Raw genomic sequence first — 22,040 nt, forward strand, 5'->3', positions numbered from 1 at the left:
TATGATTTACCATTCCGCTCCACAATATGGTGGGTTCATAATGGCACACAAGATGGTTAGACTTCCCCAGATTGGTGTTACGGTCGGGATATTTTGGACGAAGTGTGGGATGAGCGAGAAGTCCAAATGAGGCACATTATCGAAATTAGGAAACCCCCTATAGGTACGAAACAATACGACTTATCCTGGTGTCAAGCAACTTTGAAATATACTCGCCGATATTGACATCGACACCATGCATTTGAGGATCATGTAATGAAGAGTCATTCGGGGTACGCACTGCCAGAAGCATTTATGAATCGTGCAGAGGACCGGCCCAAGGATGGAACTTTATCCTCAAATGGTAAGTTACATAAATTAGATGGGTAACAACAATAAAAGCAGTTCAGTTTTGTAAAACAGGATATAGGACTTTTTACTCTTGTCAACGACACTTGAAATGGTAAAGCTTTGCTTGCTAGGGTTCTCCATCGCAGGAGTCATCGGGCACTTAGCAGGGGTATATGCTGCTCCTGTGGCCGGCAGCTCCCTCGCCACGATACAGCAGACATTCATGCAAGCGCAGATTAATATGACCTCAATATCGGGTACGCAGAAATGGTAAGCAACTACTACCAGTTGGTATGAATGCTACGGAGAAAGCACTAAAAATGAATTTAGGGCAAACGCGTTGACTGCATCAGGTACCTGGTCTGATATCGACTACACCAGTGGATGTCCAGCAAGGCGCGCCAGCTGGCCGGCCATCAGTCACTGGTCTCGTTTAGGTAAGAATATCACCTAGAACATTCGTTACATCTGTCGAAACTAATGGGGACCATGTAGCTTCCATGTCCATCAGCTATTACACCGGCCCAGCGAACAACACAGCACTTCTTTCCAAAATCCAACTGGCTATGAACTATTGGTTTAGCAATGATTATGTGTCTGACGACTGCATTGCCCTTGGAGGACTAACAAATGCCACATGCCCTTGTGGAACACCAGGGCTTTGGAATACAAACTGGTATGATCAAGTTATTGGCGTAGCAAAGCCTGCCAGTGTTGCTTGTCTCTTCTCCCAACAAGGGTTAGATGTGAATCAAACAGCAGGATGCACTCGGGTTATGAGTCGTTCTTGGTCGCAAGTCGATCAATGGGTATATGGTCTTGGTGCAGTGACTGGAGCAAACACGTTGGATGTGTCCAGTGTCGGTCTTGCCTTGGCCCTCTTTACCAATAATGAAACTTTGATGGCTGATGTTTTCACGCACGCTAACGGACAAGTAGTGACATTGGTGGATCCAAATGATGGTAAGCTTGACACTGAACGGCTGTTTTTGCGAAATTTTCGTTGCTGAATAAGCTATCACTAGGCATTAAGGCGGACGGATCTTTCTTCCAGCACGATGGTGTCCTCTACAGTGGAAACTACGGTATGGTTTTCGCAAACGACTTTTTGTTGTTTGCTTCTGCAGCAGTTGGCACATCGTACCAGGCTGTGGATGCTCAGAAAGCAATTTTCACAAACTTGTTGGAGGGTACAGAATGGATGAGCTTTTACGACTCAGTAACCAAGACTGTAAGATGGGAATATTCCTGTTTGGGTCGTATGGTGTCTATGAGTAGCTACTCGCCATTCGATGTAAATATTAAACAGTATCCAAATGGCACAAGTACTTGGTCTCAATACTCTGAAATATCCGCATCGGAAAAGCGATTGCAAGCAACTGGAGCTACTGCAAATCCTGGTCAGCTGAACGGAAACCGGCTGTTTTGGAATGCTGATTACATGGTACGTTTTCTCTATCTAATGATGCGCAACACAATTAGGAACTAACATATACGCCATGTAGATCATGCGTCGTGATAGCTATGTTGTATCACTCAAGATGTTCTCTTCCCGTATTCGTAATACCGAGTGCGTAAATCTTCAGAATATCAAGGGCTACCATTTGTCAGATGGTCTCGTGTATACATACTTGACAGGCAATGAGTATGTTGACATATTCCCCACCTGGGACTGGAATCTCCTCCCTGGAACCACTGTAGCATATGGAGCAGATCCGCTGAACTGTGATCAAGCTAGTGCTTTCGGTGTAAACGATTTTGTTGGCGGTGTATCGACCGGAGATATTGGTATTGGGGCAATGCAATACACTGATCCCTTGTCGGTCAGCTCAAATAGTACTAGTTGGAGCAAGGGTTGGTTCTTCTTCGACAACCAATATGTTGTTGTTGGTAACGGTATCACCACCAATTCCGGGTCACCACTGTACTCCGTATTGGATCAGCGTAAGTTAAATGGAAGCGTTTACACTTCGGCCAACCCATCTACTCCTGTTCCTACCAATACCACTACCAATTATACCAACCCTGATTGGCTTTGGCATGGTAATATTGGATATGTGTTCCTTAATAATAGTGCTCCAACTTTATCGGTTTCTCCAAGTCAGCAATCTGGAAACTGGTCGTCTATAGCTATAGACACAACTGTTGTCACCACCAACGTATTCAAGTCGTGGGTCACCCATCCGGCTTCAGCTACCGGCTCACTTGCTTATATTGCTGACTTGAACGTGCCATACAGCGGTTTCAAAGCGAAGTCTGCATTGCTGAAGGCATCCATTCAACTACTTGCCAATAATGATCAAGTCTCTTCCGTCTTGAACATTGCTGATCTTACGTTAGGAAGCATATTCTGGAAAGCTGGATCCTTAAATTTGCCGAAAACCTCAGCGTTTTCACAAAGTCTGCATATTCAAGGCTCTCTGTTCTCGTTGACTGTTGACCAGCCATCCATCGTATTGTTAAAGCTCAACCTCAAAAATGGATCTGTTGCAGTCAGTGTATCTGACCCTACACAGACACAATCTACCTTAAATTTATCCATCAGCAAAACCTTGCTTAAATGTCCAAAGACATCTTCTACAGGCTTCAAGTGTCAGCAGCAAGCTGGAGGAATCAAGCTTGCAATCATCTTGCCTTCTGGCCAAAATGCCGGCAGTACAGCTACAGGTGCTCTGACACTTTTATAATCAATCCGTATAACATTGAAAAATATATCAGATATATTCAGTTGAAGCGCCAGCATCCGTAATTTACTCTGTGCCACAATATAAATTGAAGTAGCAAACCCTCAATTTACAGAAAGAGTGAAAGTTTGATATTTCGTATGGCCCATTGGCCACTTTACGAATTCAGATTAATGATAGCCGTCTGGAATCGAAGAGATTTCCATTACCATTGATACTAAAAGCATGTATTTTGAAGGGAAAGCGGATTGGTCATCAGTAAAACAATCGCTTGTTCGCTTGCCCTGTATGGTGCTTGCATGGCCTTAAATACCGCTTGTCACGTGCGTATTGGCTGTTAGTAATTAGAATTGAGGAGTTTCTTCACACACTATAAAGGCAGACCGGAGACCATGTACGTCTAAACTCTCACAAGATGGATACTCAAAATTTGTTTAGCGTTAAGAACAAGGTAAGTTTTCTACAATGTCTGAGGAGAGTCATTGACCACAGCAAGCTCATAGCCTCCGGATCTTAGGTTGTTCTAGTGACGGGCGGTTCTCGTGGAATCGGTGAAATGATCGCCACGGTATGGTTTCAGCTTGCACTGTTAGTACTGTAACTCGACATTAATGTCCAGCACAGGGTTTTGTTTCATCAGGAGCCACTGTTTATATCAGTGCTCGTTCAAAGAAAGTTTGTGACGAGGTATGTTTTAACAAAAGACAAGATGAAACAGAGAGAAAGGGGGTTTTTGAATGGGTTCTCACACCATACTTTCAGGTTGCCAAGGAGCTTACTGCCAAAGGACCTGGAAAATGCTATTCAATTCCTGCCGACCTGCAAAGTTTGGATGAAATTAAGCACCTAGTTGCTGAAATTTCCAAAAAGGAGCAACGTGAGTTCAACGTCCATAGGTACCTCTATCACGCCACTTAAATTTTAACGCGATTCAATATGCATAGATCTTGACGTCCTTGTCAACAACGCCGGAGCAAACTGGGCTGCTCCTGTCGATGATTATCCCGAAGACGCCTTTGAGAAAGTAATGAACTTGAATTTGAAGCGCATTTTCAGCTTGACACAAGCGTAAGTATCGGTAGGCTGATGGGCATTTTTTTTGCGTAACTGACATTTCTTCCAGGTGCCTTCCATTGCTTTTGGCTAAATCAACTGCCGAGAATCCCTCTCGTGTGATCAACATTGGTTCTATCAACGGCATCGACGTACCTGGCCTTGAAACCTACGCCTACTCTAGCTCTAAGGCAGCTTTGCATCAATTAACTCGCCATCTTGCTGGCAAGCTTGGTGACCGCCACATCCTTGTCAATGCCATTGCACCGGGATCATTCCAATCCAAGATGATGAAGGCTACCTTAGAGAAGTTTGGTGATTCAATCGTTGCTAGAATTCCTGTTGGTCGTATCGGCAGTCCTGAGGACATTGCTGGAACGTGCATCTATTTGTCATCTCGTGCCGGTCAGTATACCACAGGTGCTATCATTGCAGTAGATGGTGGTGCTTTAGTATCAGCAAAAATGTAATTAGCTCTGACAGACCAATAATAAAAGTGTTTTTTTTTGTATTTCTTGATTGTCTGTTAATAAGCGTTATCTTACAAAAACTAATCAACTGGGTCACCGTATTTGTTTTTACGGGAGCGCTGTGATACCTGCTCCATCTCTTCTCGTGTACGAGGAATGTTGTCAGGCTGAAGCTGAGTAGATGTCATCGTACCATTATCCTGAGCTGCTCCACTGGAGTCTTGGCCAACCTTTTGCTTCTGAGCTTGCTCTCTAAGCTTTGCCCAGGTCGGCCGTTCATTAGGCAGGTTCTCTGAGCGTATTTTTTCCCAAGCTCCTCTTCGTCCACCGTAGTTTGCATTGCCCTCATCTTCATCTTGACCAGCTTCCGTTTCCGGTTGCTGTCGTTGTGTATAACCGGTAATTTGACGTCTGGGTGCTGCTAGGCGTTTCAGAAATTAAATTTCAAGGATGAAGTGCACCTTCAGCCATATTGTCTACGTACCGTCAGTCTCTTCAAATGGTCTCTCAATACCGCTGTTGTCCGTTAAAGAATCGTCTTCCGACATAAACTCTCCATTTTCGTCCTGCTTTTTGCCTAATTGATTGCCATGCTGGTAATTCCGCAGTTCACTTTCGCGCTCTGCTGGTGACATTCGCCTCGGTGGGGAAGTCGGTGAATCTCGCTTGAAGCCTTTCTCAGCCAAAATTTCATTCCTGCAGATGACATTATAAGTAGGAAGTAGAAGGTTATTCCAATGCGAAATTGAACACTCACTGAACGTCTCGAACGAGATTCATAAGGTGTTCAGAATTAGGTAGCGTTTTGATGGTATTGACGCCAGCCAACGCTCCGGACACTAATCCCATTTGTGTACCAATAAGAAAACCTCCACCGGCTAGTGCAAAGGAGGCCCAAGGGGAAAAGCGTCGCCGGACACCTGGAAGAATATTGTCAACAAGGTGGCTACGTTACGTCCTCCATGCGATTGTATTTACCTAAGAATGCTCCCACTGCTGCGCCAGCGAATCCTCCAAAGGTGGCTAATTGTAGTTGTGTGAAAACCTAATTGCTGCTGCGATTTTGAGCATTGTATTGTACTTACTATGTGAGCTCAGTTGACCTCTTGCCTTGTCGATGGCTGCTACTTCTTCTGGTGTAAGTTTATACTCTTCCACACGCTCGTTGAGTCGAACATGAAGCTTATTGTTCGCCATGGCAGTGCTCAGTCTTTGTGGCGATAATTTTTCGGGAAAGCTGGCTTTTTGAAATGACTCGTTTCGCTGGAAAAATTTGGTCATGCCAAATTCCCCTCACATAAAAATTACGGCATGGGTACACTGGACTTCTCGCTTTTTGTTTTGGAATTTTTTTGCTTGCTTACGCTTTCAAGGAAACTTTTTTACAAGAAAGGAACAAAATTAGCGTAGAAACTCTCAATTGTAGTTCGCAGTACAGCGTGGTGAGTCATGGTAAGGAGGATTGGAAGAAATTGCTGGTGACTACGCAGTGATGGGTGGGGTAGACGCCTATTAGAATTTTTGCTACAGCGATATGTGTTACATTATTTACATATAATCTGTTTGAATAGAAGCAGAACATTATCTCGCATTACATATCAATCAATTATGTGACGCGTAAGTCTAGTTGGAGCCAAACTGTTTGCCTGCAACAAAATGTTGTTACAATCCACCTTTCTAGACGCGGTCACCAGTGTTTGACATTTTGCACGTACCTTTTTCAACTTTCAACTTAATCAGATCAAGACTAGTCTTAGCATCCTCAAAACTGTCATGTCCTTCAGAGCTATCTTGTATGAACCTTTGAAGATACTTGTTAGCTAGGAAGCGAAGTCCGTGTCGATACGGTAGTCCATTGGGATGCGGATAGAGCTGTAGCAAGAGTCATCAAGGGTTATTAAGTTATGTGAGTTTTGGGCAATCATTTTATACAACTTACTGCAACTGTATCTACAACATTTGGATGAACAATCTAACAGACCCATTTCGTTAGCAGAACAGCCGATACATCACATTCAATTCCACCCAACTTACTCGCAAAGCTTTCAAGTCATTTTCCTATATGAAATTGATTGATTCGTCAGAAATCACACAGCAAAAAAAATTGCCAGTTAAAACAAATTATTACCAATCCGTGGCCAGCAAGGATAGTCTGTTCATCCATGAATTTCGATAACATCAAATGAATATCTTGAAGATTATACTTTGCACCTCGCAAGGTTTGAATGCCACTATAGCGTGAATTCAGGTCGACAACCATGTGTTGAGGCAAAACCAGCTCATCTATAATGGTTTCATTGAATTCATCTATTGCGCTTATGCGAACCAGCTCCATTCCTGCAGTAGTGTATGCCTGGTGTGAAGGTAAGAATATCTCCATAGAAGTCATGTCATAATATCATCCAGCTTACCATTTCACAATCAAGAGCGATAATTTGTCGTACATCTTTGCTCGCACCGCTGACTGGCTTTACAGAAGAGAACGGAATACGCTTTGCTAATGCCTCAATAGTCTCATCTGATATTTAAACATTAGTAGATACGAAGAAGGCGTGCAAAGGTAGTTCTTTTTTCGTGCGTTACCTTTGTATACATGTGGTCCAGTTGTACATCCTAGACTCTCAGGAGGGCTATTGCAGCAATAGTACAACCTTTCGTACTCCCCTACAATAGCATGAAGTCAGAATCTCGTATTGTAGATACAAATAGGAAACGATTTCTTTTACCATGAACTTTGACTTTTCTGATTCGCCCATGATGATAGCGACATAGTTCCATATCTTGTTTTGTCAAGATATCTTTGACAATGAATGCCTTAGTACACCTGTCACATTTACGCTCTATTCCAACTGAGCTATCTATGCTTTGCGGAATTTCGAGAGCATCTGCTAGAGGGTAGTTCATCTTTGCTAGTTGTTCCTCCGTTAAGACGTACTGTTGAAGCTTGCTTCGCATCCCTGTCTTTTGTTGGCTCTTTTTGTCTGTCCATTCACCGTCGATTCCAATGTCGTCTTTATCTTCTGAGGGTAAACGTTTTTTCAAACGTCCTAGTACGCCAGCCGCTGTCTGCTTGTATCCAGCTTGGTTAACACTAGTCTCATGGATTTTTCTCTCCTGTTTCTCTGAGTCCTGAAAGGCAAGCAGCATATGCTCGTCTAATGGCTTATAAATGCGCAGGAACTGCTCGTACATTCTGGTTACTGTCATCTAGTACAATGTAAACTTATGTTAAAAATGGTAATCCTTCTAGAGCTTTAAAGGTATACTACTTACCTGTCGAACTTTCTGTGGGACTTGGGATTTTAGATCTGGGAGGATCATCGGCGGTCCACCAGTAGTTGATTTAGCCTGAAATTACGAGATGTCATGAGCTAGCTCGTTCTAATTAATAGAATTATTGAATATATCATTACTCACCTGCAGTACTGGTACAGGTACAGAGTGACTAAGGTTGCTACCGGTCGATGATCTATTGGATATTGTAGCAGTGGGCTTCATCTTTGTTTCGCTCACCCCGCTGATAATATTACGGTAAGCAGGCTTTGCTTCAGCTGTAGTCGATAAATTGCTGGGGAGTTTCGCAGCTGACGGGCGAATGTCATATGCAGCTGCTGGTCCTGCATGTCCCTTTGCTACAGGTCGTACTTGGGTGGAAGTAGCGTATTTGCTTATTTGAGCTATAGGCGCACGTTCTGTTTCCTGACGACTTCTAGTAGCTTCCACTTTTCGCTTTTTGGCAATATGCTCTTTCAAAGTGGAAGCGTGTTAGTTCAAGTGTTGTGTGGCACTAAACATATCGACTGTAACCCACCTTCAGTGACCTCGTGAGAATATAGACAGGAAGACCTGTGACATCCTGGATATTCAGGACATGTTATAGATCGGAACAATCCAAGAGCTGGAAACATGGCAATTTATAGCAATATGTCGGATGGATACTCGATTCAAGGTGCAGCACAAACTCTTAACAGTTTCCATGAATCGTCCCTGGATAGCGTGACTGTCACTTTTTGGATGGCATAAAAGAAGACCTCTTTACCCTTTTTCACAAAAAGCGCCTATTAATGTAGTTACAATAGTTACGAGAAGCATCTTTTATATTGTTCATTTTGTGAATATTTTTCAATGTTAATTGCGGGACAAATCGTCAGCTAGCAAAGCTGTGGCCATGGCAATATGTCACATGATTCCGTTCGACCTGCTTGATTTTTTTTTCTTTTTGGGCAGCGGAAAATTAATACAGTATGTGAAGGTCTACTTAATATGAACACATTCGAGACAACCGACGAGGACAAGGTCGAGTTCAAAGACCAAGGAGAATCCAACAATAAAAAGCGAAAAATAGGTCCAAATTCCACTGATGCAGATACAGTGGCATCAGGTACTTCGGAGAATGGTAACACTCTAGATGCGAATAGAGCGCGAATGGAGAGTACACGACCATCAACAATATTTGGTAACAAACCGATGAACGACACCGTTCAATATGTTGCAAATTTCCTATGGCGGTATTGCGATCAAGATAATATTGAGGTATTTCGAAGTTGTTTTCTATACCATTAATCAATGGCGACTACATTTTTGATTTCTATTGGCTGATGGATATCTGCGTTTAGATCGAAGCAAAGCTCGGCACTATAATAGATAATAGAACGAGGCAAAGGTTGTCTTTGCCTGTTGGTACCGAGACTGGTGAGTGAACAGAAGTCTTGTGATAAAGTCGAGTGCATTGCCTGAAAAATGTTTCCAGTAATCCTACCAGACTCTGATCTCCGAACTCGCTTCAAGAGCGATATGAGTCTCAATCAACATAAAATGTATAACCAGATGCTCAACGATATGGTTCAAAAGCCACCAGAGGTAAGAATTCAAGAAGTTTAATTGTTTGGATGAGAAGTAGATGTTGACCTGTTGGAAAAGGGATGCCGCGTGAAATACAAACACACCAGAGAAAGGGATAGATTTTTCAAGCTATCAGACGGAAGAAAAATACGAGTAACAACTGATCAACAATCTGGAGAGGTTAGTGAACGAATGATCTATTAGCGCTACATTTTTTACCATGAGCCTAAAAGCTGTCATTTGACCAGATTGTACCAAATGGTGTCTTGGAAAAAACAAGAATTGCGGATTTGAATATATACTCGCCTAATCAAGCTTTTGACTACAGAATCTCTGTGAGTATTGAAAATCCAGGTGAGTCGATTTTTGTGTAAATGACAGTAAACGTTGTGATCAATGACTAATTCTGCCGGACGCAACTACAGCGTCAATACCCGGTGGCAACCATATGTACGAACGTAATAAAGACAGACTCTCATACTCTCATGGAAACATCCAATTTGATCTAACTCAAGTGAAATCACCGGTAAGAAAACGTCATTTCAAGGCGGCTTATGAATGCCACACTTAAATATATGCTTATAATAATTCCTCCATCATTTAGGACACCTCTGGTCAGCAAGATGTTACTCATGAACTCGAACTTGAATTTATAGACACCCGAATATTAGCGGCTGAGAAGAGGAAGCAGGCTCAAGGCGAGGCATCCGAATTTGCATCAATGGTAGAAGTATTTTTAGACAATGCCAGAATTTTAAGTAAACGAGGAGGACGTGCTTGACATTCGGCTGCACTTTCCTAACTGCAATGGTTTCGTCATAATGCGCTCATTACTGTGACTGGTCCGAAATTTATATAAAATGACGCTCTTTATCCCACATTCAATGTACATACTTATAACAAAATGGATAAAATCAAGAGTGAAATCAAGAACGTCTTCAACAAGGGAGATAACAAGCAGAGTGCCACTAATGTCGACCACTCAAAGGATTCTGCTCCTCAAATTACCCGCTCCGAACCTAGCGAAGTGCACGACGCCTCTTTAAACCAAATTCACCAAGCTGAGGAGAAGGAAAGACAAGAGAGAATGCACACCGATCAGGAGCAAGCCAAGGAAAACGCAAACAAGCTTGCAGACATGGTTGATCAGAATGTACACACTCAACAATGATGACTATAACCCATAATACTCTATCCCACATCAATATAATGAAATTGTTCAATAAATCTATGTAGCTTGGCAAAATATTGGGATGTTCTATGTTGGTTTTGGTTGAGGGAAGTGAAGTATTTACAAATACATCATATAATATTGCCTACAATAAAATCTAGATGTTGGTACATTTGGTATCCTAGGATATGCCTAGTGAGCGCTTGCTGCGCTCATATACTACGTAGCTGATACTGACAGCAGGTACAACCTGGAGGAGAGAGTATTCATTAGGAGACATCAACCATAAGATGAACCACAGCACATAATACATACCTTGAACAACGTTGGCCCCAAACCTTTATAAAATCCACGAATTCCTTCTTTTCCATAAGTGATTTGTACAGCGTTCCAAGCCGATGTGTATGTTTGTGGGTGAGCTGGAGTGCCCTGAGCTTGTAATCTGTAACACCAACAACGTTCAATTAGAAATTGACGGCCTTGCCATTTCCACTGTAATAACATTAGCTTACCTAGTTCTAATCATGCTGAGGGGATAGACACTGGTAGCGCCTATAGATCCACTAACCATTCCGCATCCCCAAAGTACAAACACGTTAGGTTGTTGTACCTTTCCATCGGCCTTATCCATATATCCCAGATAAGTTAGTTTCAAGGTTTCATAGATACCTGAATAAAAATTCGCGTTAGGATCCATCTTTGACCTCCATTTACTTGAGCACTAACAACGGAAACATACCCAAATCCATGGCTTGGTAAGGGAAAACACCGATCAGACCCAGCGTCTGTGAAAAAGTTAGGCAGTCCATCCAATAAGCGTACACGGATCCAAAATATTCCCAAAGCTTACCAATCCCGGCCAAAATGCCCTAATACCACCAGATCGATACATCTGTCTCGCTGTTGTTAATATCAAAGAGTCAGAACGACCAGATGTTGGAGGAGTCGGAGGAGTCGATGACGAAATGATTTTGCTCGACATGATGCGTGTCTTGAGGGTCTCGAGCCTGAAATGGAAAAGAAAAATAAGTCCGGTTGAGCAAATTCCAATTACTTAGTTGTTGTGGACATACGGGTATATTGAAAACTGCGAACATAAGCCGGCCATGCCACCAGCAATGAAACGTGCACCAACAGATATAGAATTTTTGTCTTCAGCATCAGTAGCTCTGGCTAAAACAGATTTTGCAGACTCAAATGCCCAAAACTTGATGGCGGATTCCGGAACAATTTTGATAACATTGAGTCCATTTCCCACAAAAAAGCCGCGTATGCCTCCTTGTGAATAAATAGTTTTCATTGCCGAGAGTAAGGTACTTTTCGTTCGATTAGAGGCTAATTCCTTCGTAGTCGCAGTCGTCTGGGTGATCAAAAAGACCTTGAGACGATCGAAAGGAGCTGTGCAAGTTCGAGATACAGCGCCAGCGCACCCTCCTGCTGCTAGGTATTTGAAAGCATTACGGGCTGCTTCATCTGTGGGTGGAATAACAACTTCGGCATCCTGCGTAAGCTGTGTTGATGTTTGATAATATCTGTAGACCTCAGTAATATTGGTCTCTTTGGGTAAAAGCTGTAGGAAATTCGTTAGAGCCAGATCAACGATTATGTAAGTCTTCTACTTTCTCAACCAATGAACATATCTTACCAAAAGAAAATCCCGCCATTCTTGAAAATCAATGACTCCATTTCCATCCGAGTCCATAGCCTCCATAAACTGCCAGAAATCATCTTTAGTGACTCGAATACCCGCTCGCTGTAAAGCATGTTCCAGTTCTTCAGGCTGCAATCGTCCGTCTCCACTCCTATCAATCTCTTCGAACATAGCCCATAGTTCTTTTTCTCGTTCTTCCACATATATCTTGAATTCGTCGTAATCTATGACACCGTCCTGACTGGTGTCGCACTTCTCCAGTAGATCACGAGCGTACTTTGTTCTGGCTGGCAAGTGGGTCATCTGCTGAAATCCTTTCAGGATGCAGTCCGAATCAAGGTAACCTTTAGCATTTCGATCGAGGGATTCAAATAAGTTCCGTATACGCCTGTCACGCTCGTTTGGTGTTTCTAAGAAGTACGGGGTCGGATTATGAGTGACTTTTAGTGGAGCATCAAGGACATCTTTCTGTTCTGACGTCGTCTCTCTTGACAAATGTGGCATCCCTGAACCTCTTGTCGGTGGTTGTGATGTTATTGAGGACATCGCAGACCATAGAGCTATGATATACAAAGCAAAAACAAGTACAGACAGAAAGGTATGAAAAATCTGCTGGAGGTGACGTTCCCTCACTTTTCTTTTTTCATTTTTTTCTCGCGCCTCCCGACTGGCCCTGTCATAAGTCACGTGAAAGCTTCGAAATGCAACAAATTTCTGTTACCCTGTGAGCTGTATATTTGTGCCCACATGGAGCCAGCCAATACACGTTGGTGGTGAGGAAATCCCCAGCTCTGATTATCAAAGTGGTGTGTTTCCTTTACAAATTTGATTGCCGCTACTTTCGTATGCCTATTTTTTCACAGCTGTTTATTAAATGTTTGAGTAAGCACATATCTGTTAGTTGCATTCCTCATCGGCTTCATCAATACACAGCTGTATGGCTTGGTGTAGATAACCAACGGCCGTATTTAAATCTGAAGTGTTGTAATATGCGAAGCATAGCCTAATGTGTCTACCAATATCAAGCTTGCTCTCTATATCGCCTTCACTTGGTACTGCAAATTTATACCCATAGCCGCAAGATACATTTATCTTATGCTTCTCTATAGTGTTCTGAAGTCGAATACTGCTGATAGACTTTGGAAGTTTGAGCCAAACAAAGTAGCCTCCCCGTGGTTTACAATACGAGCACCCCAAAGGTAAAAGTAAATTATCAATCGGTTTCGATAATCCGTTCACAAGTCGATCGTGAAGCACTGAGCGCGAGTCTTTTATATGCTTTGATAGTGATCCGTTTTTCAATGCTTCATGTATCATTTTGCTCACTATAACATAGACCTCTATCGATTAGATTTTAAACAGACTAAATCTTTTTGCAGCATTTTCCTTACCGAAGTGTGCAGGAGAGCCTCCAGAAACATATACACCACTAAGTATAATCCATTTTTTCGATGACGGATTGATAGAGTCAGTTAATATTCGTTCTCAACTGTTGAACCTCATCTGAATTTACCTCTCTGTGATTAAGTTGATAAGTTCAGGTCGAGCTTGTATCCATCCACAGCGTGTCCCGGGAGCAAGGATTTTAGAGAATGTTCCATTACTAATAACGTTGCCCCGACCAGGTCGACTTTGTATGTCATTAAGATCGTAAGAAATAAGCGAAGGTGGTGGACGTATTGTGGTATCATAATACAGCATGTCATATACATCGTCGCAGATGACAAGTAAATTATGCCGACGTGCAAGTTCAACGAGTTGTAAGCGCCTTTCAGGAGATAAAATTGTACTGGACGGGTTACTATAAGTTGGGACAGTATACAATACTGCGTTATAGAAACGTGGGTGCCTTGAGCTTTCACCGATTTGAAGCTCATCCAGTTGTTTCTGCAGCCATTCTATTTTAATTCCGTCGGCGTCTTCAGGTACAGCGATCAATTGCTTTTGATCGAAGCCTCTATCTTTAATCATTTGAAATACCAAATGATACGTCGGCGATTGTAAAAAGACATGGGTTGTATAAATAGGATGTGTCAACAGACTCAGGAGATTTGCCAATGATTGCGATGCACCGCTTGTGCACGCTAAGGTATGGCTGTCAAGATAGCGTCAAATGATTTAAGCAAAAAAGTAGATTCAAAACATGCGCGGGTCTTCTGACCGTGTCTTGCCTTTGTACTGGGGTATGTTGGTCAGAGTCCAAATTCAAAATTTGAGTTGATAGTAAGACAGCCAGTTCTTCTCGAAAAGCATGATCCCCACTCTCTGGCCCGTACTATAAATTGACCATTAGAGATATATCAAGCGTGGCGTGTAGAACTGAATATATAAAGGTGTGCAAGTTCACCTGAAATGAATGCCAAGCATCTTCGCAGCTCAGAGCTGTATGACAGGCTGCTGCCATCATACTAATTGGCATCATATCCCGCGACGGTGCGCCTATTGACAGGTCAATTACACTTTCACATCTATTGTCAAAGAGCGTCGCCATTGCGTGCAAATGCGAACTGACAAACGGATTTACAAATTGCCTTGGGCCTAGCATAAAGTTATAATTTAAGCTCAGTACTCATGCTTCGCAATCTTAGGGTCTTACGGCAATGTACTACTTCTACGGGGAACAAGCCTAGTAGAACATAAAACCAACACAAAGAACTGATCTAGCTTCATGTCTCATCATACCCAGAATGTTCTAAAGGTATCGTTTCATAACACTGGGAACTGCTGGTGAGTGATCAATCTACCACAGCAAGACAACCTGCATCATTGTTTTGCCATTGAAATTGAAGCTTCTATTGCACGTTCATTGCTGTCTGAAACTTTTTCCTTCCTGGCTTGTTCCGAAAAGATCTCATATCTGGCTTCGAAGCATATAAGCAGATGTTCGCCGTAAGTCAACTGAAACATAGCATCTGATTCCCGTTTATCCATTGAAACGCGGTTGTGCACGCACGTGTGGAAAGTGATTGGATACCATTTCCCCCGGATTTTTAGATGCCGCTCAGGTGGGATTTCCATATTTGGATAGCTATGAAGAATTTTTCGACACTGATTTTGCCGTGACAATTGATTGTTTTCAATTAAACATACATTTAAATACATGATACAAGTACTGTTGAAGGTACATAATGAAAAATACATGTAGCGGTGTTTGTTGTTTTAGGCATTTCTTCTTAAGTGTTCGTGTATGGAAAACCACGTTGACTCACGTTGGGTTGGTAGAACCAGTGAAATCGGGCCATAACCGTCGTGGCGTGCCAGGAATCAAGCTCAGCTTGAAATTTTTTTCCTTAAATTTTGTTAAATGAACTAGCCTTAGAAAAACTTACAGTTCTTTCTTATCCTTCATTCTTCTGCTCCCAAGGCTCGACGATGAAGTTCTCTCACACTTTGCAGTTTAATGCTGTGCCAGAATGGACAGATTATTACATGGCGTAAGTGTGCCTCTCCTACTCGATTGTTTTTTGTCCGTCATTGTTTCCAAACATTATGTGATTAAACTATTTTCCGCAACTTATGCAGTTATGACCATTTGAAGAAACTCATCTATCAATTGGAAAAGGAGCGGGTAGAAGAAATGTCCAATAACCCTAATATGGACCCAGAGAAGGCTACCAATTTCTCTGATGAAGAGTTTCATCGTAACAATGAGCGCTTCATTGAAGCACTGGACTTGCAACTGGAGAAAGTCTTTGATTTCTACACAGAGAAAGAAGCAGAGCTTTATGCAGAGTTAGAACAACTTCAAATCGACAGCGAGAGTCCTGATTTCGACGGTGAACTAAAGCCATCGCAACTGGAGATGCTTGACTCTACCCATGAACGTCGCCGTTCCAGTGCTATCAGAGCAGCTCCCAAAGCAAGCGAAGCTCATTACGTCAATATTGCTTCCAGCACCAACAATTTGAGCGACCTTAATGTGGTAGACACTTTGGCGCGTACCAGTACACGCCGTTCCAGTGTATCCCGCAAGTCATTCCAGTCAGCCCAATCTGTCTCCACCGTTGCTTACAATCGCCTGGTCTCATTTCGAACAAGATGCATTGGCTTGTATGTGGCTTTATCCGAACTACAGAGCTTCCAAGACCTCAACCGCAAAGGCTTTGACAAGATTCTTAAGAAGCATGACAAGCTATTGGATGGTAACCTCCGTGAAATCTACCTCAAAAAAATGGTACTGGAAAGTAGACCATTCATGACGGAAACTCGCCAAGCCTTGGAAAAACAAATCGAACGAGTTGAAAAAATATATGCTGATGTTTTCACCAATGGCAATGTCAATGCTGCAGTTCGAGAATTCCGCACTCATCTTCGTGATCATATTGTCTATGAGCGAAACACCGTTTGGAAGGATATGATCGGTCAAGAACGAAGGACAATGGATGCTCATGTCAAGGACGCCCCAAAGCCACTCTTCACAATTCCATACATCAACATTCCTGTCACGAGAGGCTTATTGAACAGCACCATCAGCTTTTTAGTTGCAGTGGTTGCTTTTGTTGTGTTCCTTAATGTCGATATCTTTGGCTCAAGACCTGAAAACTACTGCTTTGCTTTGTTGATCTTCTGCGCTATCTTGTGGGCTACGGAGGCTGTGCCTTTGTATTCCACTGCTATGCTTATCCCATTCCTCATCGTTCTTTTGCAAGTCATGCGTAATCCCGACGGTAGTGTCATGACCGCCACAAATGCTTCCAAGGCTGTTTTCCAGTCCATGTTTTCCGGAACCATCATGATGCTTTTGGGTGGATTTGCTTTGGCTGCTGCCCTTAGCAAGTATGGAATTGCCAAAGCCTTTGCGTCTCACGTTCTTAGCCGCGCTGGTACAAGACCACACTTCGTCCTTTTGGCCAATATGGGAGTCGCTTGCTTCCTCAGTATGTGGATCAGTAACGTTGCCACTCCAGTACTTTGCTTTTCTCTTGTGCAACCTATCATTCGAACATTGCCTCCTGGATCTACTTTTGCTCCTTGCTTAATTCTCGGTATCGCTCTTGCAAGCTGCATTGGTGGAATGACCTCTCCAATTTCTTCTCCTCAGAACATTATTACCATCAACAACATGTCGCCTTCCCCTGGATGGGGTAACTGGTTTGCTGTTGCTCTTCCCGTTTCAATTCTTTCTCTCTTCATCACCTGGGGAATCCTTCTGTTGGTTATGCGTCCTGGAAGAACCACACCGGCTCTCAATACTGTCAAGGCAACCAAGCAAGAAGTCACACGCTCACAAGTCTTCGTCTGCTTCATCACTATCGCTACTATTGTTCTGTGGTGTGCTGAATCAAGCTTGGCATCTGTATTCGGTGATGCTGGTGTTATCGCAGCAATTCCCTTGTTCATGTTTTTTGGAACTGGAATTCTGGCTAAGGATGACTTGAACGCTTTCTTGTGGTCTGTAGTTGTCCTCGCTCAAGGTGGCTCTGCTTTGGGTAATGCAGTCAACTCTTCTGGACTCTTGCAATACATTGCTATGAGTATCAAGGATGGTGTTGAGCATCTTGAACCACTGGCCATTCTTTGCATTTTCTCTATCCTAATTTTGGTGTTTGCTACCTTTGTCTCTCACACTGTCGCTGCTCTCATCATCCTTCCTATCGTCCAACAAGTTGGTTTGGCTTTACCCACACCTCATCCCAATCTTTTGGTCATGGGAGCCGGATTGGTCTGTTCAGCTGGAATGGGTAAGAATTATTTTAGTACTATCTCCATGATCATATTATTGACTGTGATAATTAACGCATTCTTTCCATAGGTTTGCCTGTTTCAGGATATCCAAATATGTCTGCCATTATGATGGAGGATCCCACTGGAAAGCCATACCTTACTACTAACGACTTCCTCAAGACTGGTGTTCCCGCTTCCATCCTCTCCACCGCTGTTATTATCCTCGTTGGCTATGGCATCATGACTGCTATTGGCTATTAATCATTTCCTTATCCCGTCCCCATAGCGAAGTTAAAACACGCTTTACACTATTGTAAATATCTCACCATACCTCTTCAAATCATTTCTGCCCAGAACAATGGCACATAGTGCAGTCAGTTCTCAAATAGCATTCCCAAATTTCAGTACCTCATAAAAACAATCAATAGACATTCGTCCCGCGCAAAAATTAATTTTCGGCTTTCCACTATATACTACAGTCGACGACTTTCGCACGAAATGCTTGATATCAATGATTGCTATGTTGTTAACATCAAGTACAAACCATGTTGTCCAAAATCATGAAATCATAAGAAGAGTGTTACTTGAAGCTGTATAGATTGATGAAATGCTAGTGCCGTGTCACCACTTATGAAAGGGTTATCCGTCAACTGTTCCAGCCGTCTCCCAACAAGATACCTTGCGGAGACTGAAATTCCAATCAAAATGTCAGTCCTTCGCCAGCTGACCGATGGATCTCGCCCAAGTGTTGCCATGAATACTGATTCAACAAGACCGTTATTCTGCCAGCGATGCCGGCAACCGTTAAAAGTCGAGGAATCGTTAGCTGATCTCAAACCTTCAGCTATGGATTTACTAATAGGTTAGTAATTGACGAAGTTGTTGTTGAAAGTCATTTCACTGAGTGCTAATGTGCTTTTAAAAATAGCACCATTGGAGGCAGAAGAAAAAGCACATCCGCGAGCTACGCCTTCCGCAGTAGCTACTAATGTTCCTGACCGTACAATGGAACCCATTTCGCGTAGAACAACTACCTCGAACAAAAGCAACCGCAACTCTTTGCCAGGACATACCAATCTCCGATCCAAAGATACCATGGTTGGTCCGTCAGAGTCATTTGTCATGTTATCCAGTTCACAAATTGCACCGCCCGTAGTCTCACAAGTTTCGACTTTAAAATCTGACGAAGCTCGTAACAGCAGCATGTCTCGACGATTAAAGGTAGCGAACAAACTATTTGACATCATGTCAGCCAAATCAGATATCGATCACCCAATGTGTCAAGAATGCACAGATATTTTGTTGGAAAGCTTAAGAAGACAGCTAGACGACGTCAGCCGGGAAAGAGACTGTTATATAGAATTCTTGAAAAAGGTATCAGAGAGCAAGATCGACCCTGCCGAAGAAAAGATTCTGAGAAAGGAAATTGAGGAGGTACAGCTCATTCATAAACGCTAGTGCATGCGTTTTTGAAAGTATCGATACTCACATTTGTAATGAAGCTGGCAGATGCTGAAAATCAAGCAAACGAAACATTGAGAAGGACAGAAGAAGAGCGTGACGCTTTGCAAAAGGAGCTTGAAGAACTAGAAGCCGAATCTAAAAATCTGGAAGCTGAGGAAGAAGAATTTTGGCAAAAGAGCAATGAGTTTCAGCTAAAACTGCAAGCGTTTCATAACGAGAGAGACAGTATTAATATGAAGTATGACCATGACGCCAAACAGTACGAAAAGTTACAAAAAACAGTCGTATACAACGATACCTTTTGCATCGGACATAGTGGCCCATTTGGTACGATAAATGGCTTTCGATTAGGCCGACTGAGCACTCAGCCAGTAAGTAATGCTAAAAAAGTTCTGATCAAAATACGTTAACTAGTAGACTGAGCACACTTATCATCAGATTGACTGGAATGAAATCAACGCAGCTATGGGACAAACCCTACTCTTACTTTATACTGTCGCCAACAAGCTCAAATTTCAATTTAAGACGTAAGACATCGCTGACATGGCAGAGAACCATCATGGATGGCTATTAAGTTTTTGTTAATGTCGGAAACAGATATAGGCTGGTTCCTATGGGATCGTTCTCGCGGATACAGAAAATCGACGGAGATAGCGTGGTTACATATGAACTGTAAGTTCTCCATATTTATTAAGCAAAGTGTTCATAGGCAGATTACTTACTAGTGCTACCAATTTACCTAGCTATGGGTCTGGCGACTTCGCTATCAACCGCATGTTTTTGAATAGGAGATTCGATCATGCGCTAGTCGCGTTACTAAATTGTCTACAACAGCTGAGTGATTTTGCCGAGCAACGGGACAAGAGCCTTAGATTGCCTTATAGGTCAGTGGAAATTATGCTGCCATATTGAACGAACTATGAACAGGAAACCTTATTGTATATCTCATTTTTCTTTTTTCAAAGAATTAACAAGGATAAGATTGGTGATACCTCAATTCGGCTTCAATTCAATCAAGACGAATTGTGGACTCGAGCACTCAAGTATATGCTCACAAATATGAAATGGATCTTGATCTTTGCTAGTCGAGGTAGTGTGGCTTTAGGACTGTCTGGTGATGATGGAAGCCAATCGCCCCCGGCAATGTGAATAGTATATATAATTTAGCAGTATTTCAATATAACGTATTGTTTGGCGGATGTTGAGATGATAAACGCTATAATGGCAGCTCTTTGCTCTCTGATGTTCTACAATAACAGAGTCAAGCAATAGGGCAGGCTCAAAAGTAGTTCGAGCCATTTTCAAGCGTAATGCGCTGAGTTTCCACATATTGTAATATAGAGGGATATCACGTATAAGATCACACCATGAAAAAAAAATTGCTACCGTTGTTTGCAAAATTGTTTCTGTAAGATCGTTTCGACGTCTTTTCATTTTATCATTATTATTACAATGTCGAAGATGTAGAGGAGCGGATTTGGTATTAGAAAATTGTTTGATAATAGCAGGATGGAGAAAAGGTACTATTTCTTTTCAACTGCAGCGGCATAGTACATTAATGATCAATCTCTATGCCTTTCTCCTGTAAATATTTAAGAGAATCGGCCCACAGTTGATCCACAGCATTATCATCGGTAATCAGTTTGTTAGGGTAAGCGACTACCTTACAAGAATCCCAGTATTTGCCGGTGGTCTCAGCTGCTTCATCCGATATCGCAACATGCACACTGGTCATCGCACCTTGAACAGGTGAGCGTGCAGTTGCCTTCATTACGAAGTCAGCGATTTTGATCACGAACCTGGGAACTTTATGGTCCTCCTTGGCATGGATGTCTGTGAGTTGCAGGCATTAAGTTTTGTGAAAGCATCAGCATGAGAAACAGCATGAAACTGTACCTGAAGCGACAAATCCCGGGTGAACAACGTGAGCAACAACCCCATTGTCCTTCACAATCTCGGATAGCTTTTTGATAAACATGGCATTCATCAATTTTGAGTTTGCATATCTTGTGAATAAAAATGGCAGGTTGGCAGAGTTTTGAACGTAAGAATAATCAATCTTTCCAATTGTTGCTGCGTTGGAGCCAACGGTAACAACGCGTGGAGTGAAATTGTTGATCTTGTTTTGCGCAGCATTTGTTATCAACGGCAATAGGCGGTTGGTCAAAAGAAATTGTGAGAGATGATTGACTTGGAAGCTGGGGCAAACCATAGATGGAAATAGAATTAGTAAATATCAACAAATAACACGAAGACGACTTTGGCTGGATCAAAACTTACTCGATCTCGAATCCATTTTTCGACATGCCGTCTTCTCCTTTGGACGAGGAAACGACGCCGGCATTATTTACCAAAATGTCCAGGCGATCATGATTTGCTTTGAATTCATCCACGAAAGCAACAGTAGAATCGAAATTGGACAAGTCGAGTGATGCTACATGAGGCTTTTTGCCCGTCGTTTTTTCGATGTCTTCGGCAGCTGTCTCTGCCTTATTGGCGTTACGGCAGGCTATGGTAACTTGTGCTCCCATTTCACTGAGCATTCTGGCGGTCTCCAACCCAATACCTATGATGAACCCTTATCAAATGCTGATCTGACTCTGATGGGAGTGGCATGATGAATTCAGCTTACCAATATTGGCTCCAGTGACTATGACTGTCAGTCCAGATAAATCCTTACGTTGAATGCTGAGAGGCATTGTCACTATGTA

General features: G+C 42.5%; 11 protein-coding genes across 11 annotated transcripts; 6 read left to right on the plus strand and 5 right to left on the minus strand.

Annotated features, from left to right (window-relative positions):
- Nucleotides 1-610: 610 nt before the first annotated feature.
- On the plus strand, nt 611-3,017 carry K450DRAFT_168274 (uncharacterized protein; the record flags this gene model as incomplete). The annotated part of the gene is made up of 4 exons (XM_051584073.1): nt 611-767; nt 826-1,277; nt 1,346-1,774; nt 1,836-3,017. Coding segments are annotated over 4 exons (2,220 nt in total), but the record flags the coding sequence as incomplete, so codon positions are not given.
- Nucleotides 3,018-3,396: 379 nt separating this feature from the next.
- Nucleotides 3,397-4,629, plus strand: K450DRAFT_218030 (uncharacterized protein). Its single transcript, XM_051585137.1, has 6 exons — nt 3,397-3,465; nt 3,532-3,582; nt 3,639-3,701; nt 3,777-3,891; nt 3,959-4,082; nt 4,138-4,629. Exons 1-6 carry the CDS (start codon nt 3,430-3,432, stop codon nt 4,535-4,537), a joined length of 789 nt encoding a protein of 262 aa, XP_051449796.1. The 5' UTR covers nt 3,397-3,429; the 3' UTR covers nt 4,538-4,629.
- Nucleotides 4,630-5,233: 604 nt separating this feature from the next.
- K450DRAFT_218036 (uncharacterized protein) lies at nt 5,234-6,103 on the minus strand. The gene is made up of 3 exons (XM_051585138.1): nt 5,623-6,103; nt 5,516-5,560; nt 5,234-5,457 (listed from the first exon to the last, which is right to left on the minus strand). The coding sequence occupies exons 1-3, from the start codon at nt 5,816-5,818 to the stop codon at nt 5,291-5,293; spliced, it is 408 nt and encodes a 135-aa protein (XP_051449797.1). The 5' UTR covers nt 5,819-6,103; the 3' UTR covers nt 5,234-5,290.
- Nucleotides 5,954-8,603, minus strand: K450DRAFT_218041 (uncharacterized protein). Its single transcript, XM_051585139.1, has 12 exons — nt 8,349-8,603; nt 7,955-8,283; nt 7,811-7,885; nt 7,264-7,744; nt 7,121-7,201; nt 6,949-7,055; nt 6,666-6,890; nt 6,572-6,595; nt 6,477-6,509; nt 6,253-6,409; nt 6,133-6,183; nt 5,954-6,061 (listed from the first exon to the last, which is right to left on the minus strand). The coding sequence occupies exons 1-11, from the start codon at nt 8,443-8,445 to the stop codon at nt 6,161-6,163; spliced, it is 1,632 nt and encodes a 543-aa protein (XP_051449798.1). The 5' UTR covers nt 8,446-8,603; the 3' UTR covers nt 5,954-6,061; nt 6,133-6,160.
- A 185-nt stretch (nt 8,604-8,788) lies between these two features.
- Nucleotides 8,789-10,279, plus strand: K450DRAFT_218048 (uncharacterized protein). Its single transcript, XM_051585140.1, has 7 exons — nt 8,789-9,070; nt 9,154-9,229; nt 9,288-9,397; nt 9,458-9,559; nt 9,628-9,733; nt 9,805-9,905; nt 9,984-10,279. Exons 1-7 carry the CDS (start codon nt 8,801-8,803, stop codon nt 10,158-10,160), a joined length of 942 nt encoding a protein of 313 aa, XP_051449799.1. The 5' UTR covers nt 8,789-8,800; the 3' UTR covers nt 10,161-10,279.
- On the plus strand, nt 9,983-10,758 carry K450DRAFT_218050 (uncharacterized protein). Its single transcript, XM_051585141.1, has one exon. The coding sequence runs from the start codon at nt 10,284-10,286 to the stop codon at nt 10,548-10,550; it is 267 nt and encodes an 88-aa protein (XP_051449800.1). The 5' UTR covers nt 9,983-10,283; the 3' UTR covers nt 10,551-10,758.
- Nucleotides 10,641-12,924, minus strand: K450DRAFT_218053 (uncharacterized protein). The gene is made up of 7 exons (XM_051585142.1): nt 12,196-12,924; nt 11,624-12,120; nt 11,401-11,557; nt 11,290-11,335; nt 11,063-11,219; nt 10,866-10,992; nt 10,641-10,800 (listed from the first exon to the last, which is right to left on the minus strand). Exons 1-7 carry the CDS (start codon nt 12,745-12,747, stop codon nt 10,732-10,734), a joined length of 1,605 nt encoding a protein of 534 aa, XP_051449801.1. The 5' UTR covers nt 12,748-12,924; the 3' UTR covers nt 10,641-10,731.
- Nucleotides 12,925-13,032: 108 nt separating this feature from the next.
- Nucleotides 13,033-14,855, minus strand: K450DRAFT_218058 (uncharacterized protein). Its single transcript, XM_051585143.1, has 5 exons — nt 14,549-14,855; nt 14,373-14,476; nt 13,715-14,296; nt 13,593-13,630; nt 13,033-13,526 (listed from the first exon to the last, which is right to left on the minus strand). The coding sequence occupies exons 1-5, from the start codon at nt 14,744-14,746 to the stop codon at nt 13,099-13,101; spliced, it is 1,350 nt and encodes a 449-aa protein (XP_051449802.1). The 5' UTR covers nt 14,747-14,855; the 3' UTR covers nt 13,033-13,098.
- A 689-nt stretch (nt 14,856-15,544) lies between these two features.
- Nucleotides 15,545-18,327, plus strand: K450DRAFT_203727 (uncharacterized protein). The gene is made up of 3 exons (XM_051584718.1): nt 15,545-15,635; nt 15,724-17,882; nt 17,954-18,327. The coding sequence occupies exons 1-3, from the start codon at nt 15,574-15,576 to the stop codon at nt 18,124-18,126; spliced, it is 2,394 nt and encodes a 797-aa protein (XP_051449803.1). The 5' UTR covers nt 15,545-15,573; the 3' UTR covers nt 18,127-18,327.
- Nucleotides 18,328-18,618: 291 nt separating this feature from the next.
- Nucleotides 18,619-20,478, plus strand: K450DRAFT_168256 (uncharacterized protein; the record flags this gene model as incomplete). Its single annotated transcript, XM_051584072.1, has 7 exons — nt 18,619-18,727; nt 18,809-19,299; nt 19,368-19,700; nt 19,768-19,856; nt 19,927-20,001; nt 20,073-20,213; nt 20,295-20,478. The coding sequence occupies 7 exons, from the start codon at nt 18,619-18,621 to the stop codon at nt 20,476-20,478; spliced, it is 1,422 nt and encodes a 473-aa protein (XP_051449804.1).
- Nucleotides 20,479-20,884: 406 nt separating this feature from the next.
- On the minus strand, nt 20,885-22,028 carry K450DRAFT_267457 (uncharacterized protein; the record flags this gene model as incomplete). The annotated part of the gene is made up of 4 exons (XM_051592842.1): nt 20,885-21,162; nt 21,226-21,527; nt 21,610-21,895; nt 21,962-22,028. 4 exons carry the CDS (start codon nt 22,026-22,028, stop codon nt 20,885-20,887), a joined length of 933 nt encoding a protein of 310 aa, XP_051449805.1.
- Between the last annotated feature and the right edge of the window lie 12 nt (nt 22,029-22,040).

Source organism: Umbelopsis ramanniana (genome assembly GCF_025399195.1).
Source record: "Umbelopsis ramanniana AG unplaced genomic scaffold K450scaffold_1, whole genome shotgun sequence".
In the NCBI taxonomy this organism is placed as follows: domain Eukaryota; kingdom Fungi; phylum Mucoromycota; class Umbelopsidomycetes; order Umbelopsidales; family Umbelopsidaceae; genus Umbelopsis; species Umbelopsis ramanniana.